Below are 18,568 nucleotides of genomic sequence, written 5' to 3'. Positions count from 1 at the left end.
GCCGTGGTCACGGGTCCCCCAGAGGAGCGGGGGACCCCGAAAAACCACGGCGGGGGAGCCCCGGACACGATCGCCGCCGATCACTTTGTATAGCGAATGATGGGACAGAAGAATACTGTTCCTTTAAGAAATATGTAAACCCAAACAGTGAACTTCTCTTATTTGCTCCCTTTTGATCTGTTAAACATCCGTTGGGAAGTCTTTTGTTGAATCTGTTCAATGAATGCCAAAATTAACTGTTGGTCCTGCCAGAAATCACTCGAGCTGATAATGTCCCGTGCTGCACTCTTTCATTTGCCGTATTTTGGGCTCCATAAGGGGCACCGGACCATAGGACGCAGGTTCTGTGACAGCAGCTGTAGTTAGTGACCGCTTTGATTACAGCGCCACGGTCTCTGTGATCACACAGAGCAGACGAAGAACGGACGTTCTTCGTCTGCTCTAGGGGCTCTCTGGTGAGCTCCTAGGCCGTGGTCACGGGTCCCCCAGAGGAGCGGGGGACCCCGAAAAACCACGGCGGGGGAGCCCCGGACACGATCGCCGCCGATCACTTTGATACAAGTGATCTGATTAGATCACTTGTATTAAACGAGCACAGGCTCCCACTGTACATTTAGTTCTGCTTTAGCAGGGCTAAATGTACCAAAAAAAACTACTCGCCCGGCGCCCGATACGGCATATCCCGGGCGTCGGACGATAGGGATTCGCTCCATAAGACGCACACACATTTCCCCCCGCCTTTTGTGGTGGGAAAAGGTGCGTCTTATGGAGCGAAAAATACGGTACATTGAAAAATACGGCACATTGTTTTGGAAAGACGGAGGTGCTCAGTAGCCCTTACACCAGGGATCTCCAAACTCCGGCCCTCCAGCTGCGGTGAAACTACAAATCCCATGAAGCATCTCTCTCTCCGGTAGTCATGGCTGTGAGAATCTTCCAAAGCCTCATGGGATTCGTAGTTCTACCACAGCTGGAGGGCCGCAGTTTGGACATCCCTGCCGTTGGGTGACAACTCTTCTCCAGTCCAGCAACAGCGAGCAAGCATAGTCACCCTAGGACAGGAAGTGTGTCACTTGCAGGATCACCCTACCGAGAACTAATGCAGCCGCCACGTCTAAGGACTGGTAAGCTAGGTTTGGAAACACTTGTACAGAGAGAAGTCGTTCTCTACCGCGGGGATCTCTTCTCTCCACGACAAAAAGAAACTTGTGATGAAGGCAGAAGGATGGAGACGGAGGACATCCATATCCACAAGCTGGTGGACGTCTGGTCTGTGAAATACATTTCGGATTCATGAAAGACGTTGACAGACCAGGTCTGGAAACCTCCGAGGGAAAGAGATTGTTTCCATATTGTGATATCCATTAGAGATCTTGCTCCGCTCCCTTTGTGTCGTAGGAAATTGAATTGCAAATGTTGCACCATTTTTTTTTCTTTGTTGCTGATTTTAGTATTGAAATGTAAAATGATTAAAACTTTTTTCTGCTCTGAACTGTTTTTTATTTTTTATTTTGTGAATTTATTTCTGTTTCTATAACCAGAAGGTGAAAATAAATGGCTGCGGGTTTGATCGTATTTTATAGAGTGTAATAGTAATATGTAGGGAGGCACCGATTTTTTGTTTTTGTTTTTTCCGGTACTCGGCGATACCGCTGTCGTGTGTCCCGATTTATCGGGTGGCGGATTATGACCCCGTCGCCCGGCTTCCTGATTGCCTGTGAAGCTGGTGTTCTAGCGAAAGAATGCTGACTTCACTTGCCTGGCTTCCTGACCAATCAGGAAGCCGGGTGGGCAAGTCATGAGGTGCCGTCTGGCTTCTTGATTGGTTAGGAAGCCAGGCTGCCTACCAATAAGTGAAGCTGGATTCCTAGCCAATCAGGAAGCCGGGTGGCATGTCATGACCCGCCTCTCTGCTTCCTGATTGGTCAGGAAGCCAGGCTGCCCAGGAACAAGTGAAGCCAGCTTCCTAGCCAATCGGGAAGCCGGGAGGCGAGTCATTGTGTTAAAAATCACCCATAACCGTCCCCTCTGGTCTTCCAAAGACCTCCTGCTTTCCAGCTCCCTCCTCAACTCCTCCCATGCTCGCCTCCGGGACTTCTCTAGAGTCTCTCCCATCCTCTGGAACTCTTTACCCCAACCTGTCCATCTGTCTCCCACTTTGACTGCCTTTATGTTCATTTTGCCCCTTCCTGTTCCAACATGACTGCGCACCACTGCACCAAGCAAGGTCCATAAAGACATGGATGGGGGAGTTTGGGGTGGAGGAACGTGACTGGCCGCACAGAGTCCTGACCTCAACCCCATAGAACACCTTTGGGATGAATTAGAGCGGAGACTGCGAGCCCCTCCCCCAACATCAGTACCTGACCTCACAAATGGTCCAACATTCCCATAGACACACCCCTAAACCTTGTGGACGCCTTCCCAGAAGAGGCGGAGCTGTTATAGCGGCAAAGGGCGGAGCCAACCCAATACTGAACCCTACGGACTAAGACTGGGATGCCATTAAAGTTCATGTGCGTGTAAAGGTGTCCCAATACTTTTTGGTAATATAGTGTATATACAGTATGTACACAGATACAGTATATAATGTGGTCTGTTATAGTTTGAGATGTGATCTTACATACGGCTCTCGTTGTATGAATTTCTCATTTTAATGAACCTTCATCATTGTTTTTATGACAACATTTGCAGAAAATACATGGTAGTAGGCTAGTTGGACGATATTAACACTAGATCCAAAATGTAAAGGACATAAGAGCGCTCTACAATGATGAGGTGACGTTACGGAATGTTCCAGTCAGTCTTCTCATGCTGCTCACAACACAATCCGGAGTGTGAATGATCCGGGGGACATCGTATCTACTACGGAGCAAAAGATCAATTACCGAGAAACACCAGGAACAGAATCTATAACTGAACCCTGAGGGCTGCCGGACGTAACGCCAATACACATCTGTTATGAATTTTCTCAGTTCGGGGAATTTTTTTCTCTGGCTACCCAAAACAAGGTCAATATAATAGAGGACACGGAATCCCGGAGGTGGCCGCGCGTTGTACTGATGCCATTGGATCTCGGGGGCCTCAACCCAAGCTGCTACCCGTGCTGTTCTGCGGCCAGTTCATCGATCACGTGGGGTTTCTATTTCACTCCATCCGTGAAAGGGTTACACCCTATATAAGGTTTGTCCCTGTTGGGGAGATTCGGTATGTGTTTGCTCACTTCCCGATCAATAGAGCCGACCTGTGACAGTTTCATTGTCACACGTCGGCTCTAACTATGAGGATGAGTGTAGTTCACTCACCTCATAGTTCTCCTTTAAGCTCCCAAAACGCGTTGGATATCCCTTTTACTCTAATGAATAAAAAGTTGAGCTGGACTCTCAACCAAACTTCTGGCGCTCTTCTCGCTCTACCTAACTTACCAGTGACCACACAGGAAGTGAAGGGAAATCTCAGCAATACCAACTTGAAGGAAGTACTTTATTTTTAGAAGGCTAGAACCTCTTCCAACGTTTTATTTCTGTCTGCGTAGCTCATTTTGTCTCTTATTTTGTTTGGTGAATTTTTGTCACCAGGACAGGAAGTGAGGGGAAATCTCTCTAACGGAGCTCTGGAGAACAGTAAAACGTGACAGGGGTTCTAAGCTCAAGGTTTTAGCTTGACATATACTGTACAGCGTAAAAAAAAAACAATCCTCCCCTCGTGAGTCACATGAGTGGAAATGATCTTAGCAGATTTGTACTGAAACTCACACATTGATTCCACTCACTTGCTGAGTGCTGAGTGGGAGGGTCTTACCGTTACAGTCAGGATACAGAATACAGGACAAGTAAGACTTTAGGAGTGGTGGGTTACTCATTATGTTTAACTTGATACGGTACATACCACTATATGAGATAACAGCAAGATAACAAATTACACTCCTAGGTAGGTTCTTGGCTATAATATCCATCACTGTGCAGGAAGAATTTAAAGGTTCAGTCCATCCTACATTGGTATTTTAGTGTTTGGTGGATGCTGTAGAGTTAAATCCCCTAAAAGTCTTTACTATACCTCAGGGACTCTTTTGGAGAGATCTCTGCCCGGAGTTCCCGGGTCTGTACACCCGCTGTGCCTATTATGAGGAGCTCCCACCATCCCTGTGCTGAGTTCCCGGGTCTGTACACCCGCTGTGCCCATTATGAGGAGCTCCCCCCATCCCTGTGCTGAGTTCCCGGGTCTGTACACCTGCTGTGCCCATTATGAGGAGCTCCCCCCATCCCTGTGCTGAGTTCCCGGGTCTGTACACCTGCTTTGCCCATTATGAGGAGCTCCCACCATCCCTGTGCTGAGTTCCCGGGTCTGTACACCCGCTGTGCCCATTATGAGGAGCTCCCACCATCCCTGTGCTGAGTTCCCGGGTCTGTACACCTGCTGTGCCCATCATGAGGGGTTCCCACCATTCCAGCCCTGTTACTGGGTCTTCATCTCTGCTGAGCCTAATTTGAGGGGTTCCCACCTTTCCTGCACTAAGGTTCTGTAAACCTTCTGTAATGAGGGGTGTCCGCTATCACTGTGCCGATTGTCCTGGTCTGCACACCTCCTACACCCATAATGGGTGCTCATAATGAGGAGCTCCAACCATCCTTTCCCCAAGTTCCCAGTTTACACCCGCTGTGCCCATTATGAGGGGCTCTCGCCATCCCTGTGCTGAGTTCCCGGGTCTGTACACCAGCTGTGCCCATTATGAGGGGCCCCCACCATCCCTGTGCTGAGTTCCCGGGTCTGTACACCAGCTGTGCCCATTATGAGGGGCTACCACCATCCCTCCCCCCCAAGTTCCCAGTTTACACCTGCTGTGCCCATTATGAGGGGTTCCCACCATTCCAGCACTGTTAGTGGGTCTTTCTACCTGCTGCTCCTATAATGAGGGGTTTCTACAAACTGCAGTATTTGTATGAATTCTGTATTATGTAACAGGAGGAGTTGGGACACACAGAGGTGTGCAGGAACTATAGACAAACAATCTCACGGTTGGAGTCACCAAGACCTCTGGCCCACCAGAATCTACCTCTAACTAAAATACCACTTTAGTGGACCAACCCTTTGTGTTAGCCATTCGTTCACATGTCCTCTCCTGGCTCTGAGTTGTCATGGTCTCCAATATCGTCGCTTTGGTCCAGATGATTAGCCGTCGGCATATCCGGGTACGGCGGACAGTCGTCCTCTGGCAGAATGCTCCGGAAGCTATCCTGATGCAAAGTGACCTCAGACGAGTCCTTCCCAGACCCTACCGACTCCTGGTCGTAGTTCTGAAAGGTGCTTTTTACTTTCATGATGTACCGGCTCAGCACGTTCTCACTTTCTTTAGCGCTGACCACCGCTCCCTTGTCCGATAGGGAACGACGCAACTGTTTAACCTCCGAATGGAGACGGATGACGTTCTTGTTCAGCTCCGTGATCCGGTTGCCAAGATCTGTAGGGATAAAAGCATTGTAAAGATTTGTACTCTGTATAGCGTGTCTATGGTGGGTCCAACACCTCTGGGCCACCATGATGAAATCAGAAGACTTGAGCAGTACTCTCCTGTGCTGACTGTATCAAATGTTGTAGTTGTGTTTGGTTGGGATAGTGTAACCATGACTTGGTGATGATTAGCATCTGGTCATATTGAAATGCCTTATATGGTTCAAAATAATGTGGATCCCCCTACAAAATGATGGAGGTCAGGTGTCTCCAGTGAAGGTTCTTCTACATCATACAAAGACATTGTAGACAATTGTGCTCTTCCAACCTTGTGGTCACAGTTTGGTGAAGACCCTTTTCTGTTCCACCATGACTGTCACCTGTGTACAAAGCTCCATGCTGTGCCCATTATGAGGGGCTCTCGCCATCCCTGTGCTGAGTTCCCGGGTCTGTACACCAGCTGTGCCCATTATGAGGGGCCCCCACCATCCCTGTGCTGAGTTCCCGGGTCTGTACACCAGCTGTGCCCATTATGAGGGGCTACCACCATCCCTCCCCCCCAAGTTCCCAGTTTACACCTGCTGTGCCCATTATGAGGGGTTCCCACCATTCCAGCACTGTTAGTGGGTCTTTCTACCTGCTGCTCCTATAATGAGGGGTTTCTACAAACTGCAGTATTTGTATGAATTCTGTATTATGTAACAGGAGGAGTTGGGACACACAGAGGTGTGCAGGAACTATAGACAAACAATCTCACGGTTGGAGTCACCAAGACCTCTGGCCCACCAGAATCTACCTCTAACTAAAATACCACTTTAGTGGACCAACCCTTTGTGTTAGCCATTCGTTCACATGTCCTCTCCTGGCTCTGAGTTGTCATGGTCTCCAATATCGTCGCTTTGGTCCAGATGATTAGCCGTCGGCATATCCGGGTACGGCGGACAGTCGTCCTCTGGCAGAATGCTCCGGAAGCTATCCTGATGCAAAGTGACCTCAGACGAGTCCTTCCCAGACCCTACCGACTCCTGGTCGTAGTTCTGAAAGGTGCTTTTTACTTTCATGATGTACCGGCTCAGCACGTTCTCACTTTCTTTAGCGCTGACCACCGCTCCCTTGTCCGATAGGGAACGACGCAACTGTTTAACCTCCGAATGGAGACGGATGACGTTCTTGTTCAGCTCCGTGATCCGGTTGCCAAGATCTGTAGGGATAAAAGCATTGTAAAGATTTGTACTCTGTATAGCGTGTCTATGGTGGGTCCAACACCTCTGGGCCACCATGATGAAATCAGAAGACTTGAGCAGTACTCTCCTGTGCTGACTGTATCAAATGTTGTAGTTGTGTTTGGTTGGGATAGTGTAACCATGACTTGGTGATGATTAGCATCTGGTCATATTGAAATGCCTTATATGGTTCAAAATAATGTGGATCCCCCTACAAAATGATGGAGGTCAGGTGTCTCCAGTGAAGGTTCTTCTACATCATACAAAGACATTGTAGACAATTGTGCTCTTCCAACCTTGTGGTCACAGTTTGGTGAAGACCCTTTTCTGTTCCACCATGACTGTCACCTGTGTACAAAGCTCCATACAGACATGGTGTGACCAGTTTGGTGTGGAGGAACTCAAGTGTCCTGCACAGAGCCCTGACCTCAACCCTAAACCTTTGGAATGAATTGGAGCGCCCATTCTGAGCCAGGTCTTCTCATCCAACATCAGTACCTGACCTCACAAATGGGCACAAATTCCCACAGACACCCTCCAAAATCTTGTAGAAAGCCTTCCCAGAAGAGTGGAGGCCTTATATCTGAAAATGGGGGAAGGGCAACTCCATATTGATGCCCATGGTTTTGGAATGGGATGTCCATCAAGCTTATGTACATGTTAGGGTCAGATGTCTGCAGGCTTTTGGCCATTTAGTGTAGATCTGGTATTCCTAAAACCTGCTGCTAATTCTGCCTGGAGAGCAAAACGGGTATATTTCCAGAGGACACCTTTATTTATACAGCTTGGAACCTAACCATCAAGTTGTACAATTCTTATTGTAAGATGCTCCTCACCCACCAAATCTCAATGTACTTTCCAGAAGAACCAGCGTCCGAACTGGTATCTCCGGGAGTACACCAGACGAGGCCCTAACAAACCAGCCTCACACATTTGAAGCTCCCCAACGTTCAGATCCTGAACACCATCATGAGTAGAGATGAGAACATTTCTGAATAGGTTAAGTAATTTGTGGTTCACCTGAAGTTTAAAAACGTTTGGGAACCTATGAAATTTGGAAACTCTGAACCATAAGTCCTATTGATGTCTATAGGAATCAGAACCAAGCTCTAAAAAAAAAAGTGTGTATTACAGAGCAGACAATGATACCAAATTGTGCAGCATGGTTGGGGGAAGCTCCTGGCCGCCATTTATGATGAGATGATGGGGGGGAAAAAACAAAACTTCCATTAACCTCTTCACGACCTATCCCGTCGTGGGTCCTTAAGGGGTTAAACAGACTCCCACCAGGACTCTGTTCATATTTGTCGGCAGGGGCGTCCCGAGGCCAGGTGTCACCCGGAGAGGTTACCGGGTGACACCCCGCCGTGACATCATCGCGCATGCGATCTTATTGTTACCTGCCGTCGCCCATCTTGTCACCCGGCGGGATAAGGTATTCCGCCGGGTCCCCTCCTCTCTCCCGAAACTGTCGGGTGCTTGGTCCATGGCTGAGTGCCCAACCTTTCATAGGGGGGTGACACCAAAATGACAGTCATTTTGGTGTCACCCCTCCATTGGTGTCACCCAGGTGCGGGCCGCTCCCCCGTTGTGGCACCACTGGCTGGCTGACGGCTTTAGAGTATGCTTACAGTATGCTTCTAGGATCCAGTAAAGTGGCCACCTCCCCCCACCATGTTTCCCGGGCTCCACTGCCCCTCCTGCTGGCCCAAGACTGGCATCTCAGGTGCCGGCGGTAAACTGGGGAGGAGAGCAGCGAACGTCCATTTACCGATCTTCCCCGTTCTATGGGACCGGGAGCGATGTGTATTGCAACACTTCCGGTCCCTGAGCTGTCATTGCTCGGCTCCTGGATTTGATAATAAGTTGCGCTAATGTCATGCAATATAAAAAATATTCTACTGGCTCTCGGCTTTCAGAAAATATATATTATGTTTCGGGGGTTTTAAGTAATTTTCAGTCTTAAAATGTGGATTATAACATGTAAACAAAAAACTAAAAAAAAGGCCTTGGTCCTTAAAGGAGAACTATGAGGTCAAGGCTTTTCCCCATAGTTGTCCTTAGGGTAACGGGAGGACACAAACTAACATCCTCCCGTCACCCTAAGCTCAGTATATAGGGAGCTACAGCTCGCGGTATACTGAGACGCCGGAGCGGGTCCCGACATCGATGTCTGGATCTGCCCAGCTGCGTGAGTGACAGCTGGCTCTGCCTATCTAGAGGCAGAGCCAGCTGTACCCGCCCCCTCCCCGTCCGATCCGCCAGTCAGCGTTGGCGGGGAATCATGCCCCTCCCCCTGTCACGGCAAGGGCCGTTACAGGATCGAGAAGTGAGCGAGCGCCGGTATGTGTTCGCTCACCTCCCGATCTACTGAGCCGACCTGTGACAGTCTCATTGTCACAGGTCGGCTAGAACTATGAGGTGAGTGAGAAGCCCCCCCCTCCCCCCCCCCTCATATTTCTTTAAGGGGTTAAAAATGTTCTAGCTGGGATCCTAAGATAGAAAGGGGATTGCCTGGTGGGACTGGCAGTCAAGCCAAGGGGGCTCAAGGCACAGCGGAAGATATAAAGCTGCAGCAAACTTTGGGGCAGCCTTTGGTCCCGTTCTCCCAGAAGACTTTTGGAAATCGGAACCGCCAGAAATAACCCTGAAATTTGGATTTGGACATCTGAATCTTTCAAATTCAGTCTGAAATTGATGTCACCTAAGTTTTAGGACCAACTCATGATTATGAGCCAGCACCTCCTTACGCATCAAAGGCATATAACAATGGGGGATGGGTGGTGGTGGTGGTCGGGTCCAGTTTTACTTTGTTACCTTTCCGTTTGCTTTCCTCGAACTCCCTGCGAGCCGTGTCGATGTATCTCTGCACCAGAGCTTTGATCACCTGCAGGCGGTACGAGATTCGGCTCCCCTCGGACTCTCCAATGCCGACTCCCCTGTTAGACTGAATGGGAAAACATGATCGAGGAGCTTCGGAATTTCACTTTTGATGAAATATTTTCTTGTGGAAACAAAAAATGCTTCAAGACTTTTCTTTTTAATATAAAGAATGGGAATCAACAATTTTTGGACTTACAATGATGGAGATGGGCGGGTAATCTTGCTTCTTCTTGGGTTTGTAGCAGCACACAAATCGAAAAATGGCCCTGTGATTGGACAGAAATACTGGCGTTATTCGGGAGCCGTGCCATACACAGAGGGCAAAGTCCATGAACCCATCGCACTCGAAACCGTTGTTCTGAAGATAATGAGGGTGGGTGCTGCGGCCGTAGACGGTTGGCAATCGTGGTCAATATCAATCGAAATTCATAGACACCAGTGACGTGCCGCGCCTTCTGTGCTGGGTGAGACATCCCCCAGCATGCCAAATTTCCGACCCTGTCCTGCCGAATATCCGCCCCATCCTGTTGAAGCCCCGCCCCAAGCTCGGTAACCAAGCTGTGTAGGGCGGAGGAAGGGAGGAGCCTCCCTGTCCCTCACTTGCTCGTGACTGCTGAGGCATTGAGATCGATTACCTCAGTTGGTTGTTTTTTTTTGGACAGCTTGGACCAATGCCGCTTTGCCATTGGTCCAAGCCATCCACAGAGCTCACGCCTCTAACACAGAGTAGAGGCTGTGACAGCTCTTGCCTCACCAAGTTAGGTTACACAAGCGGTGGGGAAGCCCGCTGCTGTGCAACCTAACTACCTGTCAAAAGCCGGATGCAGCGCCGCCTGTAATTAGCATCCAGCGCTCCGTCCATGACAGGTCACACAGCGGGGGAGGCTTTCCGTGCTCTGTAACCTGTAACAAGCCGCTCTGAATGGAGAAAAAGCTGTCAGCTTCAGACTTGAAGCTGACACGTTTTTTCTTCATAATGCTAGATGAGGCTCCGCCCCCCCTGACCGCACGTCCTTGATAGACACCGGCACTCCAATAGCAAGTCAAGTACGTCTGTTTATTTGACATATGAGCAGCATAAAGCGACATTTCGGGGTCTAGCAGGATCCCCTTCATATCACTTGTTCTGCCTGATAAAGAGGATCCCGCGAGACCCCGTACCGTCGCATTGAGTGTATCACGTTATGCTGCTCATACGCCAAATAAACAGACGTACTTGACTTGCTATTGGAGTGCCGGTGTCTATGTATTTCGTTTGATAGACAGAGGACAACCGTATGTTACAGCAGATGAGGCCTGCGAGTTCAGAAATGGTTCCCATTCATCTCTGTGGAGAAAGAGCTCAAAGGCTTCTAATTCTGAAGAAGTTTGGACCCCCTGATGCTAATTATTTATCAACAAACACATTTCTAATCCAATTAAAGGGTCAGTCCACCTGACAATGAAATATTACATATAGGTAGAGCCTGGTGGGCCCCTTGGCTTCTCATACGTCTTGGATGCTCCAACAGTGAAATCTCTCTGCAATTCTTGACTCAGAGATCTCACCAATAGAATCACCGAGCGATAGAAGAGACTGTGAGGGATTGTAGATGGGGATGATGGAGATGAGGATGGTACCTGATGGAGTAGAAGAGACTATGAGGGATTGTAGATGGGCATGATGGAGATGAGGATGGTCCTTGATGGAGTAGAAGAGACTATGAGGGATTGTAGATGGGGATGATGGAAATGAGGATGGTACCTGATGGAGTAGAAGAGACTGTGAGGGATTGTAGATGGGTGTGATGGAGATGAGGATGGTACCTGATGGAGTAGAAGAGACTATGAGGGATTGTAGATGGGGATGATGGAGATGAGGATGGTACCTGATGGAGTAGAAGAGAGTATGAGGGATTGTAGATGGGGATGATGGAGATGAGGATGGTCCTTGATGGAGTAGAAGAGACTATGAGGGATTGTAGATGGGGATGATGGAAATGAGGATGGAACCTGATGGAGTAGAAGAGACTGTGAGGGATTGTAGATGGGGATGATGGAAATGAGGATGGTACCTGATGGAGTAGAAGAGACTGTGAGGGATTGTAGATGGGGATGAGGGAGATGAGGATGGTACCTGATGGAGTAGAAGAGACTGTGAGGGATTGTAGATGGGGCTGATGGAGATGAGGATACCTGATGGAGTAGAAGAGAGTATGAGGGATTGTAGATGGGGATGATGCAGATAAGGATACCTGATGGAGTAGAAGAGAGATTTTGGAGTGGGGATGATGTTGAATGGAACGGGAAGAGTCAGTCCTTCTCTAAAATAGGACAGATACAATTTGGAGCGGGCGAATTTCCATTCGACGTCAGCGTCGTCCTGCAGAGACAGAGGAGCCAGAAAACGATATTTAGTGTATATTGACTGACGGCCTATAGTTCCCAGGTTGGCACCTTGCCCCCTTTTTGAATATTGGGACTACCGTAGCCCTCCGCCAATCACTGGGGAGATACAGAATGTGTTTCTGCCCTTCTAGTATAACTCTATCCAAAACTCTTATAGTCTCGGATGGTGTAGGGAAGAGTAGATCCCTGCCAGGTTTTTAAAGCTGTCTGTGTCCATGTTGGGAAATTTCTTCTGTCCTGAAGACCATAAGTAAGCAGAAACCTCAGTCTCCCGAAAGTGAAGGGAAACCCACTGAGAGATCTCCCCCCTCACCATGTCCTGATGACTACTATGCCTGAGACAGAGTGGACAAAGCAATAAAAACTTGTCAGGAGCTCTGCACCTTCTTTCCCGCTTTTATTTTTTGAATCGGATAGTTTTATAACGGATGTTGAAAGAAACATTTTACAAGACATACAAAGCAGCACAGTGTCGTAGTGGTTAGCGCTTCTGCCTTGCGGTTCCCCGGTTAGAAGCCCGGCCAGGTCAATCTGCAAGGAGTTGGCACGTTCTCCCTGTGCGTGGGTTTCCTCCCACACTCTAAAGACATGCTGGAAGGTTAATTGGCTCCTCTCTAAGTTGGCCCTGTATGTATGTCAGATAGGGATCTTAGATTGTAAGCTCCTTGAGGGTAGAGACTGATGTGAATGTGCAACTATGTAAAGCGCTGTGTAAATTAATGGCGCTCTTTAAATGCCTGAAATAAAATAAAAACAAATAGTGAATCAAAATGAACTGCGTTTCAGACAACAGTAAAGTAGGTGAAGACATGTATGGTGGGAACATTCTAGAAGAAGACCTCACAACTGTCCCCTGTGGGTTTGAATTGCCACACGGAACCCGAAGAATGTAAAATGAAACCTATAACAGTCAAGTGTCCAAATCCCACTTTTCACGTTCAATTAATTTCATACATAATACATCTGTCATCTGTCCACCGGAATGCTCACTCGTATGACCTTCTCATGGACCTACCTTCCAATGGACCTTCTCCAACCACCAGCATGTTAGCCTGAGGCAGTTACGAGAGAGGAACCTAACTGCGGTGTCTTATCCATTCTGTCTAACCAACAAACCCACTTCCTGTGACATTTCAGTGGACAACCCCTTGTGGTATATGTAAATTTCTTTTAAAAGACAACATTGGGTGCATCTTCCCCAACCATTCCCCAACAGTAGGGGGGGGGCTGTGACAGTAATGAGGTCTGGGCACCCTAAAACTATTGAGGAAACGCTGTTGTCCACTCAGTTTGCTGAAAGTTACCATCTTTTAGACCTGGTTAAACCGGCCTACTTCGTAAACACATTTGTTTTTTAGAGAGTCTTCAAAAGTTCTTCAATTCGAATTGAAGAACTTTTGAAGTTGAAGAACACCAACGTTTGGCACCAAGTGTGGTAATGTGTGTCTTTGGCCCTCTGTACCTCCTAAGACAGGGGTGCATGGTATGTATGGGACCAATGTTTCTGATACATCTATACATATATGATCCGGCGCCGGGTTTTGCCTCCTGTTCCAGGTGCTCGGCTCCCTGCCAATCCACGCTGAACCTCAGTCTTAAATGTTCAGCTCACTTCAGCCTGATGTTCGAGCAACAAGTCGTTACCGAACCCCCTGTGTACTATTTGCCTTGGAACCCTGCGGATTGACATTTACCTGCTTTGTTTCTTGTGTCTCCGGTGATTCCCTTGTGCACTCTGTGAGTTCCTGCTTCCTGTGAGTTTGTCTTCCCCCTGTGTGGCTGTTTGTCCTTGCAGCCTCGCTTCTCTGTCATCTCCGGATAGCTGTGTTGTGCTGTCTTTCTGTTGTCTCCTTGTGTTCCCTTCCCACTGTTGTTTGGGCTCTTGTGTCCCTCTGTATCCTGTACTGCTGTGTGTGTGTGTGTGTACAGGCGTTGCCTCTGTCTGCCCTTGAGTCCAGAGCCCCGGTGCTGCATCAGTTTCCTGAGTCTATGCGGGTGCGCTAGAGGGCCGCAACCTGGAAGATGTCCATCAGCCAATCATTCTCACCATTAGAGGCACTGTGAAAGACGTGGCCCTTCTTAGATCCTGTGCCCCCCGATAACGCACAGACACCTCGTTTCCGAGTCCTCTTCACTGTACCCCAGGCTTCACTCCAGCTTGCTACTCTACACCTCCCCCGCAAAACCCGGAGCTCTCGTGCCCCAGTGCCTCGGTTCCCAGACCGTGACATTGTGGGTACTGGTTTGGGCATGTTTGGCACTTTGTCTTAAAGGAGAACTATGTGGTTAGGGTTTTTCCCCATAGTTCTCCTTAGGCTAACGGGAGGACACAAACTAGCGCCCTCCCGTCACCCAAAGCTCAGTATATAGGGAGCTACAGCTCGCGGTATAATGAGACGCCGCAGCCGGAGCGGATCCCGACAATTGTGCCGGGATCCGCTCAGCTGCGTGACTGACAGCTGGCTCTGCCTATCTAGAGGCAGAGCCAGCTGTACCCGCCCCCCTCCCCCGTCCGTTCCGCCAGTCAGCGCCGGCGGATCGGAGCGGGGAGGGGGGAATCCGCCCCCTCCCCTGTCACGGCAGCTGAAGATCTCATTTACCATCAAGAAACGTGCGTCTAGAGAGCCAATCTCTGATCCATTTTTATGCTTCATTGACTGGACTCTGGGTTTTTTTCAGCTTTATAATGAATTGGTGGGAGCTGGCTCAGTGATGTCTTCTCTATTCAGTCTCAGGCCGGTCTATTCAGACATGATGCCGTGACCCACTGCAGAGGGGGTCGCGACCCACGAGTTGAGAACCACTGCTTTAAAAGGCCCACAAAAAGCTGCTGCACGGGGCAGCTAAAACTCTCCTTTACCATCAAGAAACGTGCATCTAGAGAGCCAATCTCCGATCCATTTTTATGCTTCATTGACTGGACTCTGGGTTTTTTTCAGCTGTATAATTGGATGTGTGACTTTGTCTCAATGTAATGGCTAGCCTAAGATTTTCACTACCTGCTGGTTTTTAATCAGTGCTGTCTCTCAGATTGCACTATACTGCGCACCTACCCGGGTTAGCAGTGTTTAAATAGACTGCTGGACATTCACTCTGAGCCTGATCAAAGACTTTAATCTGTCTGTACTAAGAATCACTTCTTTCATTTTGACTGTTGTAGGGCTCGTTCACACCAGTTGCAGTGCGCCCCGGCCTGATCTTGGCCAGAACGCATTGCCTCGCATTGCGGCCGGCTCACTTTTTAGTGGGGCAGGATGGGGCATGGCGGGCCATTGAAGTGAATGGCACGCCCTTTGGCCTCAATGCGATCGGGCGCACGGGATTGCAAGGCACATTGCTGCAAGCACTATTTTGATCACCCCGGACCGGACCGCAGGCACAATGTAGCTATGGTGGCATTCCCTTCAATGGCCCACCACGCCCCCTCCTGCCCCAATAAAAGGTGAGCTGGCCTCAATGCGAGGCAATGCGTTCTGGCCAGAATCGGGCCGGAACGCATTGCAACTGGTGTGAACGGGCCCTTAGATCTCTGTTTTCTTTGACCGTGCTATCCACTCACATCCTGTGGGCTTTATTTCTGCTCATTGTATTGCCTCAGGATCTGTCCTGCCTGCTAGTCGAATGTCACGTCTAGTGATACGGCGAGTCCATCGAACTCTCTGTGACAGTTAACAAGCAGCTGTACCCAAATATAAAGGAAGGCCCGAAGCGGAGAAAAAAAAAATAAGCGGAGGGCATACATGACCAGATGTATTATTGTTTATATATAGTATGTTTTTATATATCAAAGTTGTTAAGAAAAGGCTGCCAAGGCCATTTTGCACCATTTTGGAGTGTGGTCTAGTTATTCCTTACAAGGACGGGTGGTGGGTGGCCTTGGGGGCTTGTAGTGGGAAAGAATGGGGACATCTATGCTACCTCAGTCATGGCCCACATGTATATATCATATATTTGTTTTTTTAACATGTAATGTTCATTGGAGCGCCAACCAGATGGTTATTCCCTCACACTAGGGCTCAGCTCTCACCTCGATCTTCTGGAAGGAGTTGGTGATCATGGCAATGAGCATGTTGAGTAGGACAATCACCATGATACTGGTAAAGAGTCCATACAGCGCCCGGCCAACAAATTCTGCCACGACGTAGTGGTTCATGTCCACGGTACTCCGCTCCACCATCTGGAACATCGTCCAGAAGAGGAACTGGAAGGTCTCGTTGAAGCTGGAAAAAGCCAAAAAAAGGTGAAGAATGAACTGGCAGGTCTGAGAAATACAAACATCCCTATACCTGCTCTGTGGACTCTTCCACTGGGTTATACAGTACATGGACTTTACCTTACATATAATGTTCATCAAGGATCAGCTGTGTACAGATTAGATGACACCGGCTGGTCTACGGACCGTCAACCCTCATCATAGGCCAAATTTTAAAGCAGAACCCCAGTTTTAGTGTGTTAAAGGAGAACTATGAGGGGGGGGGGAGTGCTTTTCACTCACCTCATAGTTCTAGCCGACCTGTGACAATGAGACTGTCACAGGTCGGCTCAGTAGATGGGGAAGTGAGCGAACACATACCGGCGTTCGCTCACCTCTCGATCCTGTCACGGCTCTCTGCCGTGACGGGAGGGACTGGATTCCGCTCTCCCCGCTCCGATCCTCCAGCGCTGACTGGCGGAACAGACGGGGGAGGGGGCGGGTACAGCTTGCTCTGCCTCTAGATAGGCAAAGCCAGCTGTCACTCACGCAGCTGGGCGGATCTGCCCCCCCTTGGCTTGACTGCCAGTCCCACCAGGCGGTCCCCTTTCTAAGGATCCCAGCTAGAACATTTTTAACCCCTTAAAGGAGAACTATGGGGGGGGGGGTGCTTTTCACTCACCTCATAGTTCTAGCTGACCTGTGACAATGAGACTGTCACAGGTCGGCTCAGTAGATCGGGAGGTGAGCGAACACATACCGGCGTTCGCTCACCTATCGATCCTGTCACGGCTCTCTGCCGTGACAGGGGAGGGGCATGATTCCCTGCTCCGCCAATGCTGACTGGCGGATCGGACGTGGAGGGGGCGGGTACAGCTGGCTCTGCCTCTAGATAGGCAGAGCCAGCTGTCACTCACGCAGCTGGGCAGACTCGACATCGATGTCGGGATCCGCTGCGGCGTCTCAGTATACCGCGAGCTGTAGCTCCCTATATACTGAGCCTAGGGTGACGGGAGGACGCTAGTCTGTGTTCTCCCGTTACACTAAGGAGAACTATGGGGGAAAAGCCCTGACCCCTCATAGTTCTCCTTTAAGCAAACTTCCTGCTTACTGCTGAATCAGGAGCTCTGACTCAGAAGGACCTCTGCAGTAGACATGTGCGATTAGCTTCGTTCCGAAACGTAATTCGGAAGAATTTTCGGACATTCGGATGTACCGGAATTCCGAATGACAGATATACGAATACAAACGAATCCGAATTTCCGTTTCCGAAATTTGTTAGCGGTAGTTCGTTCGCACGCTCGTTTCGGTTTCGTTCGTTCGTTGCAGCAAAGTGACATTAGAGAAGGAGAAAAACATTATTTCGCCCCTCAAATGTCACTTTGCTGCAACAAAACAAACGAACGTTCGAAACGAACTACCGCTAACGAATTGCGTCCGAATCCGAATTGACTTTCACACCCGAATCCCGAAAAACGAAATAACACAAAATCCGAAACGAAACAAATGTTTTGCCAGTGCACATGTCTACTCTGCAGAGAGATCACTGCTTCCACATAGAGGGCAAGGGTCCTCTGCAGCATGCTGGCAAGGGACAGGCTTCTCTACTCTGTGGCTGCTTTCTAGAGAAAATGAACTACAACTTTGAACCACTAATTAATTTCTGTTCACACTAAGAGGGTTAGTAGCTTCGGCTGGATCCTTCGGCGCACTTCGGCCGCCGGAGCCCTTTGGTTCGGTCGAACCGAAGGACTGCTGTACGGGCTATTTACTATAGGCCGTACACCAGCCGAGCCGAACCCATATGCTTCGATTTGACTGAGCCAAAATGACAGCCGAAGCCGACCGATCTCCGCGCAAATGACAGCTGGGCGGAGCCAACTGTGACCTCACGGCTGGCTCCGCCCAGTTGCACTGACAGATCAGCTTCCCCAAATGACCTGGGGACGCTGATCTGTCATTGAACAAACAACAACTGGGCTGTCATGGTCGGCTCCGCCCAGTTGTTATTTATTGCCCGGGACCTGTTAGAAGACTCTGGCAGGTGCCGGCCAATAGGAAACAGTTGGAACGGAGCTGGCGGTGACATGTCACCGCTAGCTCCGCCCAATTGTTTATATTTTGCCAGCATCTGTCAGATTTGACATTATGCGGCGGGAGTTCGTTGCGTGCGGTCAGGTTCGGCGTGCGTCGTTTTTTAATATTTTCTTTTAAAATATTTTAATTTTTTTCTGAACTTTTTTTTATTCTGTTTTTAAACATTTTTTTTTTTTTTTATTTATTTTAATTTTTTTCTATTCAGCTCCGTACCTCGGAGGTACCGAGAAGAATAGCCGAGCCGAATGCCGCTCGGCGCCGTTCGGCTATTCACTCGCTGCCGTTCTGCCCCTATGAGAATATATGAGAATAGGGGGCGAACGGCAGCGAGTGAGCT

General features: G+C 49.2%; 1 protein-coding gene across 1 annotated transcript in view; it reads right to left on the bottom strand.

Annotated features, from left to right (window-relative positions):
• Positions 1-6,296: 6,296 nt before the first annotated feature.
• Positions 6,297-18,568, bottom strand: part of LOC108801288 (short transient receptor potential channel 2-like) — a 65,525-nt gene continuing 53,253 nt past the window's right edge. Inside the window, exons 20-26 of the mRNA XM_018573222.1 lie at positions 15,970-16,162; positions 11,789-11,916; positions 11,361-11,564; positions 11,047-11,254; positions 9,751-9,912; positions 9,489-9,618; positions 6,297-6,649 (exon numbers count right to left, since the gene is read on the bottom strand). Of these exons, the coding sequence (XP_018428724.1) occupies positions 6,297-6,649; positions 9,489-9,618; positions 9,751-9,912; positions 11,047-11,254; positions 11,361-11,564; positions 11,789-11,916; positions 15,970-16,162 (1,378 nt within the window). The remainder of the gene's footprint in view (positions 6,650-9,488; positions 9,619-9,750; positions 9,913-11,046; positions 11,255-11,360; positions 11,565-11,788; positions 11,917-15,969; positions 16,163-18,568) is intronic.

The sequence above is a fragment of the Nanorana parkeri genome, unplaced genomic scaffold, assembly GCF_000935625.1.
Source record: "Nanorana parkeri isolate BGI_ZX_2015 unplaced genomic scaffold, ASM93562v1 scaffold2280, whole genome shotgun sequence".
NCBI classification, from domain to species: Eukaryota; Metazoa; Chordata; class Amphibia; order Anura; family Dicroglossidae; genus Nanorana; species Nanorana parkeri.
This window is presented reverse-complemented; position numbering and strand designations above follow the sequence as displayed.